The following is a 21959-nucleotide window of genomic DNA, read 5'->3' on the forward strand; positions in this document are numbered from 1 at the left end:
GATGGGAGAGTACCATTCCAAAAACAGCAAAATTAAGTGACTGTATGTAACTATGTGTTGAACCCTCAGTTTTCTTGCTTAACACAGCTCCCACAACACTAGTAGCCAGGCATTTACTCTCTGGGTAGGAGACTTGAGGAAGACCATAAGTCTTCTGTGGGAAATATGACCAATCCAAGAGGAAAGACCCAAAGATCCTGACATCTGAGGATGAAATTACACAGCCCAGAGAGCATTCTATAGTGATTAAGTCAACAAGAACCACCCAGGCACAGAGCTCCCAAACAGCTTTCCATTCATACGGTCAGATAGTCTTTTGTTTTAGTGATCCTAAACAGACACCATATAGGAAGAAGAAAATGTCAAAAATGGAAGAATAATCATTGTCTTCTGAGGAATAATCAGAGAACCAAAGAACTCTTAAAAAATAAAAATATAATAGAAATAAGAAAAAATAAGGCTTATAAGAAAAAGTTGAGAAATCTCCAAGAAACAAAGCAAAAGGAAAATGATAGAAAATAAGAGACAAAAGTAAGAAAATGAGAGATCTTCATAGGAGGTCTAACATTTGAATAATAAGATTTCAGAGCTAGAGAATAGAGACCAAGAAGAGAATTAAAAAAAAAAAAATTAAGAAAGAGTCAAAACCAAAGAACCAGCATTTCAATACTGTAAGTGCACACCAAGCCCTCATGGATGTATACAGATGAAAGAAAATTTAGTGAGGCATATTGCTGTGAAATGATGATCCTACAGACATCCACAGAGGGAGAAAGTCTTCACACAGCAGATCAAGAATCAGAATGGCAGTGGTCTTTAGCAGCAACAAGACAGGAAAGTAGAAGACAACGGAGCAATGACAAACATTCTGAGGGAAAATGATTTTCAACCTAGAACTTTACATGCAGTTAACTGAGTGTGAAAGCAGAATAAAGACATTATCAGACATGTAAACAACCTCTGCCCCATGTCGTCATCTCTCACACCCTTTCTTAGGAAGCTCCTACAAGTTGTACGTACTGCAAACAAAACAAAATAAAATAATGGAGTAAACCAAGAAAGCAGATCAGAGAGACAGAAAACAGGGGATATAATGAGAGAGTAAACAATAATCCAGGATGACGATGAAAGGAAATCCCAAAAGGCAGTAATGCAGCAGGTCTATAGGGCACTCCAATAGATGAACAGTTTAGAAAATTCCAGGGTCCAGGATAGAGCTCTTTAGGAAGCAGTTGAAAAAATACCCAAAGTATCTGTATGATTTAAAATGTATGTATTTATACCACTGGGTGGAAGTGTAGGTTGAATTAAGTGATAGGTAGTATAATGAGATTAAGCAAATAAAATACAGTGTTAGGCAGAAAGGGAAAAGGAATCATAACACAATATATGATCAGTTCAGCTGAGGATAACCTTTGAGTCCTACTAATGGAAACATGGAAAGATTACCCAGCCAAAAATCATATTAAAGTGGGAAGATTGCGGAATGAGTACAGTGGTGATAAATGAGTCCTACTTTCCAGAAGGAAGAAATAATACCTAAAATTGAAAAAAAGAACTGGGAGTGACATAGCCAAGTTATTTATTAGTGATATGAAGGTAAATACTGTTATGTGGGGAGTGAAAAATAGGCAAAGAAAGGGGAGAGATTTTTGAATCAAAATCTACACAACTGTCTCTAACCTATATACAGGCATAACAGATAAGAAAAACTATAATATCTTTAAAAAATCAAGCTATTTGAAAACCACGTAAAATTCCATTACTGAATATCAGATACTGCTGTGCTGAAGAGACCAACAAGATGTGAGATTTGACCAGGATCCAGGAGGGCAAGACACACATGACTAGTTCACCACTGTGTCCTGGTGCCCAGGTCAGAGTATGCGCCATTATGTTTGCTGAATGAGTGAATGGATGAAAAGAACGAAAGGGCATTTTAGCATAGAGGGACATTAAAAAAAGAAAAAAGACATGCATGTAATAGTTGAAGAAAAGAGAGAGAGATTAATTCTGTTGTAGTAAAAGTGACAGGGAAGATTGTACCAGAATAAAGATAAGTGTGCCAAAGGAAAAGGGCAAGGAAAGCATGGAGGAAGGTGTTTCAAACACAAAGGCATGAAAGATTGAAACACGGTGTGGGCAGAAAACCGACAAGCATTTCATGTTTGTACAATGTGATATCTGTTACAGAACCAATATGTTTCTCTACAATTCACTTACTTAAATATTTATTGAGCACCTCCTATGTAACCAGGCACTATTCTAAGTACTGTAGATACAGCAGTGAACAAAAAAATCTCTGCTGTGATGGGACATACATTCTAGGCAGACGGATATTAAACAATCAAATACATAGTACCAGATTGTGATGAGTGGCGTGGAGGAAAAAAATTGAGGGGGGAGAGGAAGAGAGATAAAACACATGAATGACTATAATGAAGGTGTAAGCGTTTAGAGAGTGGTGGTTTGCTATTTACGTTAGGTGTTGAGGGGAAGATCTCCCTGATAAGATGATATCTGAACAGGAACTTGAAGAAAATGAGAGAGTGAGGTATACACATTATCCTGGACAGAGAATTCCAGGCAGAAGGAACAGTAAGTGTTTTTTGCTTGGTGGTGTGTGGGACATGGTAAGGACGTTGGCATTCATTCTGAGGGAAGCCAATGCAGGGTTTTGAGAATATTTGATCTGACTTATATTTAAGATCACTCTGACAGCTGTGTTAACAAGTCTGTAGTGGACAAAGGCAGCAGAAGGGCGAGAGTGAGGAGGCTATTGCAGTTATCCAGGTGAAAACATAGGGTGGCCAGCACCAGGTGGTGGTGTGGTAGAGTAATTCTAATTACTTGAAAAGCTTTCCCATATTCCCATCAGTCAGTGCTAAGCTCTGACTTCATTTTTTCTAAAAGGTTATCACAATATTGTAGAATCAATATTGGAAGCGAGACCCTTCTAGGGTATGAACCATTAGGTACAGGATGTCATGTGGAATAGGGAATTTGAAGTATAAAAATAAACATAAAATCTATTAAAGTAGATTTTCAACAGCTCACAGTTTTTGCCTCAACAATCTTGAACATTCCTGTTTACAAAGCATATAGCTCTTTGAATAGTGTCCTTTATGGGCAAATCATTCTACTGTAGATTTTAAAAAGATGTCCATTAAAATAACACACAAAAAAAATCCATTCTTAACTGGGTAAACAACAGCATTAATAATATGACACCATACACCAAAAACTCCTTTTAAAGAAAAGCACTCCACTTTTGACTTAGCAATTTCATGTCTAGGACATGTCCTAAGGACAACTACACAAAGATTCAGGAGCAAAGATGCTGATCACAAAGAGCTGTCAAAAATGTGTAAGTTCACAGTATTTTAGGGAATACTGCACAACCAACTGAACTTGACAAAAACCTGGTTGACCAAGACAAGTGTCCAAAATATATTAAGTTAATTACAAGGTTACAGTTAATAAGTTAGACGTCAATTTGGAAAACAGGGGAGAAAGTATGAACGTAGTCATTGACAGTATGAAAATGAACGAGGATATAGATAAACAAGGATTGGCCAGCAGTTGACATTACTGAAGCTGGGTGACAGGTACCTGGAGTGGGGGGGATTGTTTCATTATACCATTCTTTCTGCTTCTGTAAATATATGTGAACTCTTCCATAATAAAAGGTTAAAAGAAAAAGTGAAAGAATATTCACTAAAATGTTCATTAGCAATCTGGGTAGAGAACTGCAGCTGTTTTCTTCTTCTAGCACAACCGAGGCCAAATTTTCATTCATCCCAGTCACTTCAAAACAAAGACTAAGACAAGTTTAACTCACCACCCAACAGGCATTTCCAAGATCAGCAATCTTCACTTGGAGCTTTTCTGCATTTTTTGGCTCAAGGGGATTAACAAGAAAATGTCCAGCAGTGGATTTTCCTATAGACAACAGGCAACATCAATGACTGTTCAGTGAACACAGAAATACCCAAAGGTTAACATACTCTCTGAGGTAACACACCCAGGCCCCCAGTTGGCAACCTACAATAACTTTCTAAGATAAAAAGAGTACAGCAACATCTTGAGTTTTCAGAATTAAAACCTCAGCCTTCACAGCAACAGCCTTTACATGCACCCACCTCACGACCAATAAAATTCAGAGTTACAGATTTACACATTTAATGTCAGCTGGACAACATGCTGTAAAGCTGTATTTACAAAAACAACGCTACTCCCAGTCTAGAAACTCATGACTGTGTCACGCAGGGAAGGAGTACTGGAGAAGCACGTCTGCACAGGCACCTTTGTTATCCAGTGGTCCGTTATGTTCTCGCTCTTGCTCATCTTCACAGGGTATCTCTGCCCGAATGCTTTCTTGAAGTTGGCTGATGTGCTGTTCACTGAATGACTGGTCTACATTTGATGGAGACTGGCACATCATGCTATCTGACACCTCAGACGTTACAGGTGTACAAGAGTCTGTTTCTTGAGATGTGCTGCTGTCTCCATTTGGGGAGCTTAGGAAACTAGGTTCCTGCTTCAAATTTTGGACATCACAGTCATTAGCATTATGTAGATCCTCTTTAAGCCTCAATGTTTCTTTATTACTGTTCTCAGTATAATTAACGATTTCAATTACTCCATTGCAATTAATTTCTGCTGCACCACCCTCTACACCACGTTCCATAAGTGTCTGATCCTGGTCAACTGTACTCGACTCTTCTAAGGAACAAACAGACAAAAGGGACATATGTGTATGTGTATGAGTGAAAGAACAAAAACATTTCTCCACAAGATTAAAACATTCTCTAGAATTTATACAGGATGACACAAAAACATGACTGAACATCTAAAACCTATTTACAGAAGGACAAAGATCTTCTTATCCTTACCCAATTGCTAAATGAAGTCTATGTTGCATTTCCTGAAAAAAGTTAGAAATTACATTTGAATATTACCTGCCTAACATTATGACAAGTTATGTATTCTTACTGTAAAGGACACCCCCGGAGAGCTGTATGCATGAAACCACTATATTATATAACAATGATAAATTAATGTTAAAGTTTGCTATAAAGTAATTTTTGTGATGCTCTATTTATACCAAGTTTTTCTTGGGTCATGTTACTAGGTGGGTTCTCTTTCAAGGGTCTTTCAACAGGACTCTCTGATTCTTCTTGCTTGTTTGGTCTTTTTTGCCCAGGGCCCGACTCTTTCTCCATTTCCTCAATTTCCTGCATTCGCTTCTCTAGTAATTCTGCCTGGCGCTTCTGCTTCTTCTTCAATTTCTTCTTCTTATTCTTTGACATTTTGTCAGCCTGGGCGGAGATTACAAACAGATAAAGCCTTCAGGTGGCTAATCCATTACCCCCAGTTGGAGATGATAGTTAACTTTAATTACTTCCTAATTAAATTTCTGTCTAACATAGCATTTAAGTTTTTCATTAACTTAAAAAATTCAAATACTCTCATGAAGCCAAATAAAAACAAAATTAACAACAAATCTTGGTCCTCTGAGCAGTCTGTGTGGCTGGTGCACTCTCAGAGACACTCAAATTTATAGACTTCTCACCAGTACACACTTGCTAAAGATGCATGGAAATTTATTGGAGAAAATTATAGAAGTACGGGAATGTTTTTTTTTTTATTCTGGAAGAATTTATTTATTTCTTGAGGTCATAACAGTTTATAACATTGTGAAATTTCAGTTGTACATTCTTATTTTTGAGCCACCATATAAATGTGCCCCTTCACCCCTTTTGCCACCCCCAACCTCCCTTCCCCTCTGGTAACCACTAAGCTGTTCTCTTTGTCCGTGTGGTAGTTTATCATAGAAGTGCAGAAACATTTTTTAATTTGTTTTTCAAACTCTAAACAAACTGACCATCCATAACAGAAGAAACCCTGCCCATTGCCCATAGATCAGAATCAAATACAGAAAAGCCTTATACTTACTGGTTTAGGCTGGGGTGCAGTACTGACTGAAAAGAAAAGAAATCCAAGTAAGAATCTTGGCATTCAGCAGGCAACATAAACCAAGGCTCATGTAGTAAGAGACTCTACCAGAATGTCTTACAGTTTAAATTGTAGAGAAAATTACTGTTTTTAAGCAACTTTGGTAGAAGCAACATTACTTTTTTTTAAAAGAATAATGCATACAAAAGTTGGCAGACAAAACAAGTTTAAGTAAATTAAATTCTTCTTCAGATAGCATCAATATATGCAGAGCCAGGTCCCTATTTCTGGTTCCACTATTAATGCTGCTAAAATCCCATTGCCATGTACTGCTGAAAACAGAAAATGACAGGCAACAATTCCTCATCTCCACTCAGGACTCCCACCTCTAACTTTTCCCTTGGCACTTGTCAGTTGTGAACAACAGAGTGGCATCAAGAGCTCTACTTGTTACATAGCATCTTATGGACATTAGTTTAGCTTAGGTGGGCAGTAGAATCTTCAGCCTTCCTTTTTAACACAATTTTTAAAATTGTGGTAAAAAACATATAATATAAAATTTCCCTCTTAGTCATTCTTATGTTACAGGTTAGTAGTGTTAACTATATTCACAGTGTTGTGTAACATTTCTAGAACTTGCAAAAATGAAACTCTATGTCCATTGAACAACTCCCCATTTCCCTCTTCTTCAGTCTTCCTTTTTAAAGGAAGCATATGATAACTGATATTTCAACTTGAGGATCAAGAAAGTTCCTTAAATATAATTAAACTACTAAAACCAAAATCTGTACCTCAAATGGAAAAAAAGTCGTCATGGGCATAGTAGCCATCATTTATTGAGCACTTAATACTGTGTGGCACACTACTAACTGCTTTAAAATGAAATTTAATCTCAATAACTCCTGAAGGAGGGAAAACGAAGTCATGTGACTCGCCCAAGGTCACCCTGCCAATGAGGAAGCCAGGATTCAAACCAGATCTGTCCACTCTAGTGCTTAAACCCAAGCTCTCAATAGCAACGTTATCTTGCCCCTGCACAAAACACTGATCCATAAATGAGCGTGCATGATCATGGTAAGAGATAAACACATCAAAAATGGCCATCAAATAACAAGAGAAAACATTTTAAAACAGCAACATAAATCAGCTTTTATAATATACAACATATCTGGACTTAAAAGACACAATCTCCAGTCTTCTCCTTCCCATACAGCAGCAATACTGAGAATAAAAAGTCTTTTGAAGGCTGGGACTATTTCTAACATGTAAGTACTTACTGTATCTTATTGTTAAATTGGAATTTTTCTTAACTTCTAATGAGAGCAAAGTCCCCCCTAAAAATATACCTGCAGATCCGGAAGGTGGAGGAGCTCCAGATCGCTGCCATTCTGTGGCTTCTGCAGCCAGCCTTCGGATGTACTGCTCGTTCACTGACAACAAGATGTTTTCTGGTTTAATGTCGGTGTGGATGATACGGCACTTGGTGTGTAAATAATCCAGACCCTGTAACACCTGAATGAGAACAGAGCGGTAGACTGGGCAAACAGAATACAAGTCTTTCTGGAAAAGGAAGAAATCACAATACAACATTTTTAAAAATAAAAACGATATAGTAGTTTTCTACAGAGAATAAAACACTTTTTTTTTTTAAGCACAAAGAAACTTCCCCAGAAAGATTAATTATAAACTATAAACAAAGGCAAGAGTTTATTTACAATACAAATTTCTTCCAAGCTTTACAAAGCTAATTCTATTTGGAGAAATTCTTTAAATACATTATAAAGACTGAGAGTAAATGGTCAACATGCCCTTTAAGCGTTGAAATGGAGGTGATGAAAGAGACTTAGAAATCTTTTCATTCAAATTTTCTTGCTGATGAAGAACTGAGGTCTCTCACTTCCTAGTTTGGAGCTCTTTACACCAAAACACATTATCCAAACAAATTATTTGCCCTTTGAAGTATTATTATTTTCCTGATAGTAAGCGTCTTTACTGTATATTGAAAGTTATTATTCATATACTGAATATGAAAATGCCCATGGAAAACGTTATATAAAGAGATGGTAACAATTTGACATAACAATTATCTATTAATATATCATCAATATTTGCAACCAGAACTTTTGGATAAGGGCTCCAAATTTCCGAAATCGGGTACTGCACACAGCTTCCCCTCTAATAATTATTATAGGAGATGAACCTGAGGAAAAATGGTAATGCTAAAACATTTAAAGACAGAATAAACACAATAATCCCTAGGGGCTGAATAAAACGATTTTATCAATTAGAAAAACCTAGTTTTTAAATAAAAATTCTATTGGAAATAGCAAACTCCTGACACTTAGTATAAAAAATCACCACATAGAAAATACTAAGATACATACTAATACATACTTGCTGAATGATTTTTTTGACACAAGGCAGCGGGAGCCCTTGATAATTGGACTTGATGATCCACTTGAGCAGATGATGCCCCAAAACTTCAAACACCATGCAGATATCTAGGAGTTCATTAAGGAAGAAAAGGGAGCCACAAGAGAAGAAAGGGACAAGACCAGAAGTGTGCTACCCCAATGAAGTTGTTATTGTATTATTCTTTCAGCATAAAAAGTTATAGAGCTCGACTAAAAAAATATCTAGCTGTCAATATTCTAAAATTCTAAAGGTTAAGTAATGCTTTAGTAACTGAAAATATCTAAGAAATGGAAAATTCTGGGGGGCTGGTTTATTGGTAACACTATGCATATTCAAACAGTGGTAAAAGGAAATGGGACACACGTACACGCAATTGGTGAAAGCACTAGTGTTTAGCTGCTGATTAGACTCTTCCCTGATGTCAAAAGTAACATGGGGGTAACAAATCCTACTCTCACAGTCTTAAAGCAAAAGAAAATAATTCCACTTCAACCATAGAAGGCACTATACCAAAACTTAACCTGAAAAATGCAAATCCAACATTTTTAAAAATAGAAAACTGACTTGATTCATGCTCTGTAGTTTATAAAACTAACCTTGATTCTAGTGCCACCACGTGGTCTCCTTATGTACGAACATCCCAATCACACCACACAGCAGGATTAAAATACTCTTTGAGCCTAGTAGTGTGTGGGGCACTGCAGCCATTTTAGTAGTAAAATGTTGGTATCATCCACTTCTAGAAGCTTCTATACAAATTGGAAAGTCAAGACGCACATATGTAACAATGAGCTAGTACTAAGGCTTTTGTTTTAAATAAGATTCTCCACTACAAGAAAACCTGGGCTCCTTGAAGAACTAGCCAAATCCAGGGCGAACCTGGAACACCTTGCTGTGCCAACAGTAAGGGAACACGTCAGGAGGAAAAAGGAACTAGCCTGAAGAAGATGCCATCGGCCAAAGCTGAGAACACTTTAAAGAGTGAAGTTATGAATTAACTTATAAAGTAAAAATAGAATGAGTCCGAACGGATACTAAAATAAGTGTGTGCTGAGGGGAGGGAAATGTCTTCTCCAGAAAGAAAGTCAAGTAATAAACATACTAAGTATGACAGAAATAGAAAATCACCATTTTGCAATCACTACAGGAATAACAGATTCAGGTAAGAATCAATGAATACTAAAACCACTGAGCGAAAGACTGTTGGGAAAAAGAATGGTCATGCTGTCACAATATCACCCCACAGACTGCTTATTAAGTATAAAAAGAAACATGTACTTTAAAACAGGGAAATCTAGAAGACATCACTACCAATGATAAGCACAAATTCATGTCATGTGCCCTCTGAAGCAATACAGTGAGAAGAACAAAACATCATCCATGTAGCAAACTTGACAAAAATGATTAACTGAATTTAATCGTGAGGAAACAATCAGACAAATCTAAATTAAGGGACAAAACAACTGGCCCAGATTCTTAAAAAAAAAAAAAAATGTCACCGCTATGAAAGGAATTGTTCTAAGCTAAAGAAGATTAAAGTAAAGAGACATGAATCAACACTAGAAGATACCATTTCAAACTCACTAACATGACTAAAATAGAAAGATTAATGTGACCAAACATAAGTGAGGATGTGGAGCAATCAGAACTCTCACATTATGCTAGGACAAGTGTAAACCCCTACAACCACTTTGGAAAATTGGGTGGTAATTTCTTAGAGTTAAAACATACAGCTAGGAACTTCTACTTTACCTAAGATGGAGTAACAGGGGCTGGATTTACCCTCTTGATTGAAACGACAGTAAAAGCAGACAAAATACACAAAACAACAGATGTAAAGACCCTGGACATCAGGCAATGAAGGCAGTGATTCCTGAGCGAAGGGAAACAAGTGAGCTGAACCCTACAATTGCGCCATCTTACTGCCTTGAGGCTTTCCAGGCAGACTCCTGAGTTAAACAGACAGAGGTGAGAGTCTTGGGAGATCAAGGCAGCTATAATTCATAGAACAAGGTACCAGAGAGGAGGAAGCTGCAGACAAAAAGCACCCTAGAGATCTGCAGAGGGACCCCCTCAAGTAGTCAGTAAAGTATCAATCAGCATAGTATATGAGGAAATCACCAGCAGCTGAGGGGGATATAGCATCTGAAAAGATTAGAGGGAACAGTACCTGGTGTTCTCACAGCCTCCTCAATGTCTTTAAATGTTCTCATCAAAAAGATTAAAAAAATTAAGTCATAGTCATGGGCCAGAAATAAACCCACACATATATGGTCAATTAATTTATGACAAAGAAACCAAGAATACACAATGGAGAAAGGACGGTCTCTTCAACAAATGGTGTTGGAAAAACTGAAGAGCCACAAGCAAAAGAAAGAAACTGGACCACTATCTTACACTATATCCAAAACATCAACTCAGAATGGACTAATAACTTGAATGTAAGATCTGAAACCTTAAAACCTCTAAAAGAAAACATAGATGGTAAGCTCCTTGACATTGGTTTTGGCAATGATTTTTTGGATTTGACACTAAAAGCAATGGTAACAAAAGAAAAAGAACAAGTGGGACTACATCAAACTAAAAATCTTCTGCACAGCAAAGGAAATCATCAAGAAAATGAAAAGGTAACCTACAGAATGGGAGAAAATTTTTGCAAACCATCTGATAAGGAGTTAATACTCAAAATATATAAAGAACGTGTACATCTCAATAGAAAAAAAGCAATCCAATTAAAAAATGAGCAGCAGATCTGAACTGACATTTTTCCAAAGAAGACATACAGATGGCCAACAGGTACATGAAAAGGTGCTCAACATCTCTAATCATCAGGGAAATGCAAATTAAAACCACAATGAGATATCACCTCACATCTCTTAGAAGGGCTCTCATCAAAGAGACAAGAAACAACAAATGTTGGAGAGGATGTGGAGAAAAGGGAATCCTTGTGTACTGTTGGTGGGAATGTAAATTGGTGCAGCCACTATGGAAAACAGGATGAAGGTTCCTCAAAAGACTAAAAATAGAACTACCATATGATTCAGCAATTCCACTTCAGCATATTTATCTGAAGGAAATGAAATCACTAACTCCAAAAGATACCTGCAACCCCATGTTCACTGCAGCACTATTCACAACAGCCAAGACATGGAAACAACCTAAGTGTCTGTTAATGGATGAATGGATAAAGATGTGGAGTGTGTATATATATATATAATGGAATATTACTCAGTCATAAAAAAAGAAGGAAACCTTGCCATTTGCGACAATATGGATATATCTTGAGGGCATTAATATGCTAAGTGAAATAAGTCAGAGAGAGAAAGACAAATACTGTATATCATTTATATGTGGAATCTGGGGGAAAAAAATCCCCACAAACTCATAGATACAGAGAATAGATTGGTGGCTGCCAGTGGTGGGGGGTGCGGGAAATGGGTGAATCAAAAGGTACAAACTTCCAGTGATAAGATGAATAAGTCCTGGGGATACAGTATACAGCATGGTGACTAGAATTAACAATACTATGTTGTATATTTGAAAGTTGCTAAGAGAGAAGATCTCAAAAGTTCTCATCACAAGAAAAAAATTTTAACTATGGGTAGTGATGAATGTTAACTAAATTTACTGTGGTAATCATTTTGCAATGTAAACATATATCAAATCATTATGTTGCCCACCCAAAACTAATACAATGGTATATGTCAATTATATCTCAATTAAAAAAAAAAAGACTAGAAAAATTTATAGTCATGGGCCTGGCACTGGGTAGATATTCACGAAGTCTCGTCTCAGTAGAGGAAGCGATTAGCCCTAGACTGAACACTGCTCTGGATCCATCTAACAAATCATAAAGTAAAAAAGTAAAATCTGAAAAGGATCAAACTCTTCCCAAGTAACATAACTGCATCCCAGAACAAAGCTCAAGAAGATTTATAAAAACATAAAATACCCAGCCAAGGTAAAAACCACAATGTCTCAATCAAAAATTGCCAGGCAGCAAAGATACAGGAAAATGTATCTGAAAATTAGAATCATTCAAAACTGATCCAGAATTGACACAGATGGCAGAATTAGTAGACAAGGAAATTAAATAGTTATAGCTGTATTCCACATGTTGAAAAGTAGAGAGACAGAATATACTAAAAAAAAGAGAGACTGAAATTGAACTTCTGAGATGAAGAATGCAATGTGAGAGATGAAAAATACTCTGGATGGGATAAATGGCAGATTAGGCACTGCAGAATAAAAAGATTAGTGAACTTGAAGGTACAGCAGTAGAAACTATCCAAAATAAAACACACAGAGAAAAAAAACAATCCAAACAAACAAACCACCCCATTCATCCACAAGAGTCAGCTGCAGGGACAACTTCAAGTCACCCAAAAAAAGAGAGGGGAGCAAGGAAATGAAGGTGATCTGCTCTGCAATGGATCAACAAATCATGAAAGTAATGGCAATAAACCAACCCAGTAGCAAAGTGTACTCATAGTGCTTAGATTCTGTTCTCCATTTCCCACTAAAAGGAATTAGGGCTTCTTGGAGAAATGGCTGATTCCAAGTTCAGCCCAGGAAATGTACAAGATGAGCCTGGAACATCTTGATGTGCCAAATAAAAGAGAAACTGTCAAAGACCTTATGTGGATCCTGACTCAATAAAAAACAAACAAACAAACAAAAAAAAACACTAAAAGAAAAAAAGTATGAGACATTTGGAGAGACTGAAATACTGACTAGATACTGAGTAACTCAGAAATTGGCTCCAACTTTTCAAGGTATAATAACTGTGTTGAGGTTATATTTTAAGAGTCCTTGGTCTTTTGGAGACACACTTTAAAATACTTACAGATGAAATAATACATCTAAGATTGACCACAAAATTATCAGGAGGTATAGATAAAACAAGATTGGCTATGAGGTAATAACTCCTGAAAGGGGTAATGGATCTGTGGTGATTCATTAAACTATTATATGCATATATGAAAATATACCAAAATAGGATTTTTTAAAATGCAGATTGCTTAAAAAAAAAATAGAAAACTGAATTTTTAAGTTATTCTCTTATGTTCCTAGCTTCAATCTTAACTTTTATTTCTTGAGAGAAGCATTATAATTTGACAGCAATGTTTTAATTTATAAGCAGTAATATAAAAATAACCAAGCAGTTAGTAGCTTAAAAAACAAAAAGAATTGGATAAAATGTCAAAGGATACAGGAAAAAAAATTTCTTGGACAGACGGTGTAAAGAAAATAACAAGGGGCTAAAAACTAAGTAAGAGCCGTATTTAGAGTGCATTCTAAGAGGAGCAAGCAAAAGAGGAAAAAATACATACTAGAAAAGTATCCTAGGGGCTGGCCCCGTGGCCGAGTGGTTTAGTCCGCGCGCTCCGCTGCCAGCGACCCAGTGTTTCGTTGGTTCGAATCCTGGGCGCGGACATGGCACTGCTCATCAAACCACGCTGAGGCAGCGTCCCACATGCCACAACTAGAAGGACCCACAACGAAGAATATACAACTATGTACCGGGGGGCTTTGGGGAGAAAAAGGAAAAAAATAAAATCTTTAAAAAAAAAAAAAGAAAAAAAAGAAAAGAAAAGTATCCTAAAGACATAACAGGTCACATAGGTGGCCACTGACACTTAATGGCTAACATCAATACTATAAAAAGACCAGCTGTCCCTTCTGAATCACCCCTCTCTGCTCACCACACATGGAACTACAATGAACCATTTATATTCACGTCTACAGAACAACTAACTTTCTAGTTCAGGGTCCTTTATATTTCAACACGAGAAAGGACAGCGCCCCAGACAAAAAGCAGTATGCTAAGACAGAAAGAAAAATACAGATAAACAACTCCATGCAGGTATGCCTGTGTTGTGAAAAGAGACGAGGGGCAGGAGAGTAATATAACCATTAACCCTTAACTCAGCGCTCTGAGTTTTATCCTTTTCAATCTTTAGTAACAGCAAATAATGCAGTAGCCAAGGGAGCTGGGAGACAAGCAGGAGGAAGGGCAGAAAGAAATGGCTAAGGACAAAGGGAGAAATGAATGAAATAGGGACTCAGTGGCTAGAAACTACAGAGAAACCACCTGGTTAATGTTTGGAAAGTACCTTGGAACTTGAAATTCAAATCTACTAAGATAGTTCAATAGCTAAAAAAAAAAAAGTCTTCTTGCTTAGGGTCAAATAAAGGTATTCAGCATTACTGAGGAGACTATTTAGAATATTTCCATAGTTTTATTTGTAACCTTCCCAAATTAGTAAAGAAATGTGGCACAATGACAAACATTAAAAGATTAAATAACAGGCAAACAGAATCTAATGGACATCATGACATCTTGTGTATGTTTTTATTTCTTGGTCAGCCTTTTTCTTACTACTTTGAAAACACATGCAGATACACACACAGTAAGCCATGTACAAAGTGACCACAATAGACACAAGATGCTGTTTGAAAATGGGATGATTCCTGCAGCAGTTTTCCTTAGAGCTTGGGGATATGTGATTTGTACTTCTCTAAGGAAATAACTCACAACTAACTTCAGAATGATAGATAAACTCTTTGCATGTTACCACCTGTTCTCTCTTTCGCATCCTCTCTTCTTGCTTCTCTGTTCAAATCCCTAACCACAGTCCACATGATACTACAGAGCCATATGCAGCCTGCCTCCTTAGAAAAAGACCATCGCTGGCAATTAAGAATGGGCGTTAAGAGAAGCTAAACATGCAGGGAAAGCAGAATGACACAGGAAGTGTCTCTCCTTACACATTTTTACAGAGTTTATGGATGGGCAGTTTTAGACTCTCCAATCTGAGTGAGATTCTACTTCATCTTTTTCTCTGAAAAATCTGATAGGCCTTTATAAGCATAGTTGTTGCAACAACCTTTCAATTAGCTTACTGCATGTCACTCTGATATTAACTTACCAAAAAAATCAGCTAAAGTTCCTTCCAATTCTAAAATTCTACATAAAAACATAAAACAAGTCAGTTTTTTCATTACGATAGGATGTGAACAATCATACCTTCTTAGATTCTAAGCATAACTCACACGCACAGCTTCTTCAATGTTGAGGCCTGGTAGATACTAAAAGGCATTAAATTCTTGTTTACCCAGTATTTATCATGAAAAATTACTTCCATTAAAATTTCTGGGCTAACTGATAAAAATCATAAAACCTTTACTTAGTAATACAAGGCTATCTTCTAAAAAAGTTTCCCACTGATTTTGGTTTAAGTTGCCCGAAAAGGAGAAAAAGCCGAAAAGAATATCCTGAAAAATCACAACATACCAAGAGAGACATGATTCACATCTGTGTTCACAAGTTTACAATAAAAGAAAGTAACTTGATTATAGTCTGCCTTGAGAAAAGAGACCAATGCTATCTGCACCAGTCTGGTTCGCTTTTTGGGATAAAGTTATTTCATGATTTACTGTTGAACAGACTCTTAAAAGGATACGTGTTCCATTAACTCCTGATATTTTAAAGTCATCTAGTAGTTGAACAACCATTTCTCTATTTGGATCATTAGGGTCAGAATTGCGAACCTATAGTGGGGAAGAGACAGTATTTAGCAAAAGGGAAAGCATAGAGATAAGTCAAAGATTGGAGGAGGGAATACCTGCAGCAAATATAACAAAGGATTAATCACTCCAAGAAAGAGCCCATACAGATCCGTGAGAAAAACATACTAAAATTTTAATAGCTCAAAGAGGCAAAGAACTTAAATAAGCAGCTTACAAAAGGAAATACAACCAACAAAGACCATTGTTCTAATTTGACCATTTTTGCTACTCAAACTGTGACTCCCAAATTAACTGCTGGTTACCAGGCCATGAGGGACTAAGGAACTTTTGCAGGATGCAAATCAACTACAGCACTAACCACATTGTTTATTCAGCTGACATTTTTTTTCATAGAAAAACTTTCTCAGTGGAGGAAGCGGTGCATTGATTTACTTTTGGGCACGAGCTCCTTATCTTGTCACAGACTGGCACTTTGAAAGAGTACTGCCTTAGAGCCCTCCTGGTCTAACATATTCACTTCACAGATGAAAAATCTAAGGCTCAGAAGAAATAAAACGATGAGTTAGAGGATATATTGGGATAGAGCTGGTCTTAAAAGCTCAGTTTTCTAACTCTGTTTAAGCAATTTTTACTACACTGACATCTTTCTAATTTATAAAAACCTGAAAACAAGTTTTTGATAAAATCTACCTAGTTTCCAGGTATAAATGGAATGAATAAATACAGTGTTTATTTTTTAATTATATATTTTAATAACATTTTAAAACATAAAATAGATGTTATATTATTTATTCATACAACTTTCCCTTTAAGCATAGCAGGAAAAAAACCCCATTCTTTGTGCTATCTGGTACATAAAACATGCTCAATAAACATTTTTGATTATTTGCAAGTTTTTTTCAGTGTGTATGCAGGGAGAATTCGCATCACAGCATATCCCACAAGTTCCCTACCACATGCACAGAATGTGTAAATACTGTCTTTGTCTTCTACCTCTTTAAGGATGTTGGAACTTTATAGTAAATATAAGCCATGCTAAGGAGTCTACACTTGCTATGTCTTAATTCAACAAAATTTTATTGATTTATAATGCTTTGCAGTTCAGACATATGATCTAATACTCACTGATTTCAGCAACCGGATTTCATCTAGTGCTGTTTCAGTATAATGTTCAGCACTTTTAACTACTTTCATTGCCACAAATTTCTTCCCCCTAAGAAACAAACACAGGCAATTAAGACTAAATGTCCTAGCTTTACTTTATAGGAAGCTAAGATTTAGCTATGACTGGGAAACAGTGACAGAAGTACAAATATTGATTTCCTATTTCCCTATACTCAAACATAGGCTACTTCCTTGGGATCACTTGTACCTATTAATGGCACTAACTGGCCAGGTTTAATTTACAGAAAGAAGAAAATCTGTTATCAGGTAATGTCAGTCACCAAACATTTTCTCTAAGTTAAAAATCTACCTTCTGAATATCTTCCCGAATCCACGTAAAACCATGAATGGGGACAAATAAGGGGGAAAACTCTCCACCAAATCAGAAGTATCCTGTATATCTGTATGGCAAAAGCTAAAACGCTAAAAGCTATAATACTTTCCTAAGAAGCCAAAAGAAATACTTGGGTGAAAACAAACTGATACAAAATAAAGTTCATAGACAGCAAATACAATCCCACCAAAGACAGACTGTACACTTTTAGGTAAACAGTCAATGTTAATTGCCTAGGATTTTTATGTAGAGAAAACTTTTAGACTGTATGGCTGAGCAAATCTGTTATCAAAACAAAATATAAGAAAATAATCTCACATAGGTTGGTCTAAGACATCATCTAAAAATTTAACCCTACTCCAGTGAGAAAAACTATGAATTTAACACCATACTTTCTTGTAATGCTTTCAATTTGGGAGTTTGAGCACCTTACTAACACTAATTTAACCAATCTTTTTCTCTAAGGTGCTTCTTCACCAGAGGAAAGTCATTTGCCCGAAAACATAAACATTATCAACAACAAAATTCTGATCAAGAAATCAGTCTGGAGCTAGACTAAAGGCCAGATAATCTCTGGAAAATCAGAAAAAACATTTAGGCACCACTTAACTAATTCTTTTGCAGGCGCACTAAAACTTACTGGATGTCCCATGATAACCACACTGTTGAAAAGTGTCCCCAGCCCAACTTTCGGATAACATGATATCTCCCATTGAACAGATCTCCAATTTTCACAAGATGATAACCACCTAGAAGAAACAACAGGAGGGAAACAGTCATTTAAGTAGTAAGAAAAGGTATCTCACATCCCATTTTTCAACATCTATAAACCTTCTATCAAATAAAAATGGTATCTCTATACAATTGATTCAACAGAAGAAAACTAAGTCAAGTCAGCCACATAGCATTATTGAACTCATGTTACAAAAAAAAATCTTAGAGAATAGGATTAATGATACAGAGTGAACAAGTGATGTTTTACAGAACCAATAGTTACTTAAAAATGTCATGCTGAAACAAAATTAAGGTTATGTATCACAATAGTCTTGCCCTTTTCAATAATCCAATAGATGTAAACATCTAAATCTGCTTATAGCTGCAGTCTCAGGATGTTTTTTAGGAAGAAGATTAATGAATTCCATTTGTTTAACTTAAAAAAAAAGAAAACAGAGCATTTGCTTCTCTAAAACACAACAAAATGAAACAAAAACCAGGAAGGCCTGAAAAGGCTGCCAACAGTGGCAGGAATTCAAGGTATTTTAACACCTATCTTTGCCTGTTGAGAATAAGAAGAGCATCTTTAAGTATCTATAATTCCAGTTTAATTTATCTTGGCAAGCATAACTATGAGAAAAAAGTAACGAAAAGGCAGTTTTCAAAAGTCTACATACCAAATCTCATCATGGCTTACTCCTGGGTGATAGCATTACAGATGGCTTTTATTTTCTTTTTGTTTAATATATTTCTGAAATTTTCTAAGGTAAATATGCACTATCGTTTTTAAGAAGAAAAAAGGGTAAAATCAGATTGAATAAAACAAAGCTTTAATAAATTAAGTCAAATTAAGAGGAAATACTACTTCCTATACTTGGAGAAAAGAATGCAATAAGCAGAATACATCAAAACTGTTTACACTTGCTAAGTGTACACTTCCTAAGTGAAATCTTGGCTCACTTACTATTTCCTTACAGAAAGCCTTACCTTTACAATAATCATTGGGATCTTCCTGCTCATCATCATCAGATCCCAGAATCTCCTCTTCCTGCTCTGGTAGATCACTCTCAGAGTGGGGTGCGGAACCTCGGTGCTGAGTTTCAGATCTAAGAAACAATACAAACATGTTCATTTCATATGGACAGAAGAAAATAGGACTTTAAGAAAATGTCACTATCAAAATGTTCCCCCCCCCCAACACACATACTTAACAGATAATATAAACAGAGTATTATCTATTAGCAGCTTAAGAAAAAATTAGCTATCATTTTACCTCGTTAGGAAAATACTACTTTTTAAAAAGTCAGTACATGCCTAAATAAAATCTGGAAAATATATAAAGTACAAAGGGAAAAAAATTACTTCAATCTCAATATCCAAACATAATTGCTGATAAAACTATTAGAATTTCTTCCAGTATTTTCATAAAAATATATATCTGTAATCATATACTATATAAATAAATTTGTATCCTGCCTTTCTCAGTATATTGCAAACTTTTTCCTCATCCCTGTGTAATCTCTTCAATGTTACATGTCTTCCTGAGAAGTACTACCTTTTACTTTGGCACATTCTGCTCAGCTGGACATTTAACTTGTTTCTAATTTTTCACTACTACTAATAAAACCGTTGAGTATTTTTGGATAATCTTTATTCTGTATTTAGAATTATTTCTCTAAAGTTAAACTACCAGGTAAGGATAGAAACATTCTCCCTATTTATAAAAATAATATGTTAAATGTAGAAAATTTGGAAAATACTCATGCTGTTTGAAAACACCTCCACTCTGAACAAGTTAACATTTTGGATTATTTCCTTCCACTCTGTGGCCATGAAGTTTTTAGGATTATCATGTAGTATGACTCTTCTAAAAGGGTTGTACTGAGTTACATCTCCAGCCACATAATGGGCTTCCAGTATTTAAGTATTACCAAGTTCAGAAAACTTAGCTTATGTGAGTTAAAATGATATCTCATCTTTATAATGCATGAAAAGTTTTTTATTGATTCTTTTCTCCACATGCCATCAATTAGTTCTATCGAAATTTTTGTGCACTCAGAAGTTCAGGAGGCGGAAAGGCCTGGATTTGCATTCAGGCTCTGACACTCATTAGCTGCCTGCTTCATGAGACTTCAACCAAAGAAGCATGGTACACAGCATTCCTTTCAGCAGTTGTAGGAAAAGGAATTTTAATCCCATTTTTCAATATTTCATTTATCTTTTCATCAACCTGTTTCATCGGATTATTTTCCCAAGAGATTCGAATTAACAGAAAAATTTTAATAGCAAACCAGTTACATGGTTGTTGAGACAAAGAAATACCTACGCAAACACAGACTAATGATTCAGATTTAGATTTTTCGGTGGCCATTACAACCTGCCTCAATTCTTAGCACTTTTTTGTCCCGCAGGGAATACAAAAGTAGCTATAAAACTGCATGATTAAATGTGTTCATTCTTAGTGAAAACAACTCTGAAAGACATGTCTTACTTATTTAGTAAGGAACTACTTGGGCTCACTTTCCTAAATGGAAATAATGAGTCTGAATGAATATCCCCAAATTTAAGATTAAGATGGATTTCTAAAACAAATTCTCTGATGTCAGACCTGTTGCCTTTTACAATTAAAATTATAATTTGATTGTAAGAAGAACTACAATTGTGAAATTTCTGAAAAGCAGCAAAATATAGGTAGTGAAAACCAGGCATAAAAATGCTGAAACATTAGCAGTCCACAAATATCACGGGAGTAGCAATGTTAAAAAAATTTATTTTTTAAAGATTTGAAACATTTTTGGAAGCAAATCTATTTTTGAAGAGTTGTGTTTGGTCATAAAACTGAACATTATTAAGTATCATTCACAGTTAAAGGATTCAAGACTGAATTATAAATTGCAAGTTGTGAAACACAAGTCCCCACTCTGACATGGTACAGAAGAAAACCTCTTCTTACTCTAAATCAATGGGGAAATAGATTACCTAAAGAAAAGAATCCTACTCTTTAACTTTTAAATTGCATTTAAAAAATACACTTAGTTTATATTTAAGATTAATTTTAAATATACAGACTGTCTTCAGGGCTCAGCTGTCCCCCTCTGTGTTGGCCTGTCTGCCCAGTGCCCGTCTTGCCCTCGCTTCATCTGCTCCTTCATTTTCGTTGCTCTGCTGCCTTCTAGCCTTCAGTGGGGCTGCTGACAAGTCCAACCAATGCCTTCTGATTTCTGAGTCTTGAAATAGGGCTTGTTTTGCTCCTTGGGAGGTGGAGGTTTTTTCTGTTTTGTAAAATCTTCCCTTTAATCCTCATGTTCTGAAATTTCCTGAATGGCTTTTAAAAAATACATCTCCCTGAGTACTTTCTTTGTACTTGCAAACTGGAGATAAATTCAGTTCTGAGAAAATTTCCTGTAGTATTTCACTGAAAATTGAATCCCCTTCATTTTGTCTACTCTCTCTGAAACTATTTTTTTTTCAGATACTGGACCTTCTGGCCCACCACCTTCATTAATTTTCTTATATTTCCTCTTGTTTTCTATCGCTTTAGTTTTTTTTTTTTAATTTATCTTCCTACTTGTGTTGTCTTTTAAATTTCTTTCTTATTCTTAATTCCCTACTTTTTTTTGCTTTTTTTTTTTCAAAGATTGGCACCTGGGCTAACAACTGTTGCCAATTAGTTGCAGGTCCTTCTAGTTGTGGGATGTGGGACGGCGCCTCAATGTGGGCTGACGAGCAGTGCCATGTCCGCGCCCAGGATCCCAACCCTGGGCCGCCACAGCGGAGTGCATGAACTTAACCACTCGGCCACGGAGCTGGCCCCCTTTTTTTGCTCTTGAACATTACTTTT

General features: G+C 36.1%; 1 protein-coding gene across 1 annotated transcript in view; it reads right to left on the bottom strand.

Annotated features, from left to right (window-relative positions):
* SRPK1 (SRSF protein kinase 1) overlaps positions 1-21959 on the bottom strand; it is an 89455-nt gene that overhangs the window by 15568 nt on the left and 51928 nt on the right. Inside the window, 10 exon segments of the mRNA XM_070585988.1 lie at positions 3842-3942; positions 4306-4725; positions 5108-5321; positions 5959-5984; positions 7305-7470; positions 8353-8459; positions 15840-15927; positions 17032-17119; positions 18045-18153; positions 19106-19224. Coding sequence (XP_070442089.1) covers positions 3842-3942; positions 4306-4725; positions 5108-5321; positions 5959-5984; positions 7305-7470; positions 8353-8459; positions 15840-15927; positions 17032-17119; positions 18045-18153; positions 19106-19224 — 1438 coding nt within the window.

The sequence above is a fragment of the Equus przewalskii genome, chromosome 19, assembly GCF_037783145.1.
Source record: "Equus przewalskii isolate Varuska chromosome 19, EquPr2, whole genome shotgun sequence".
Lineage (NCBI taxonomy): Eukaryota > Metazoa > Chordata > Mammalia > Perissodactyla > Equidae > Equus > Equus przewalskii.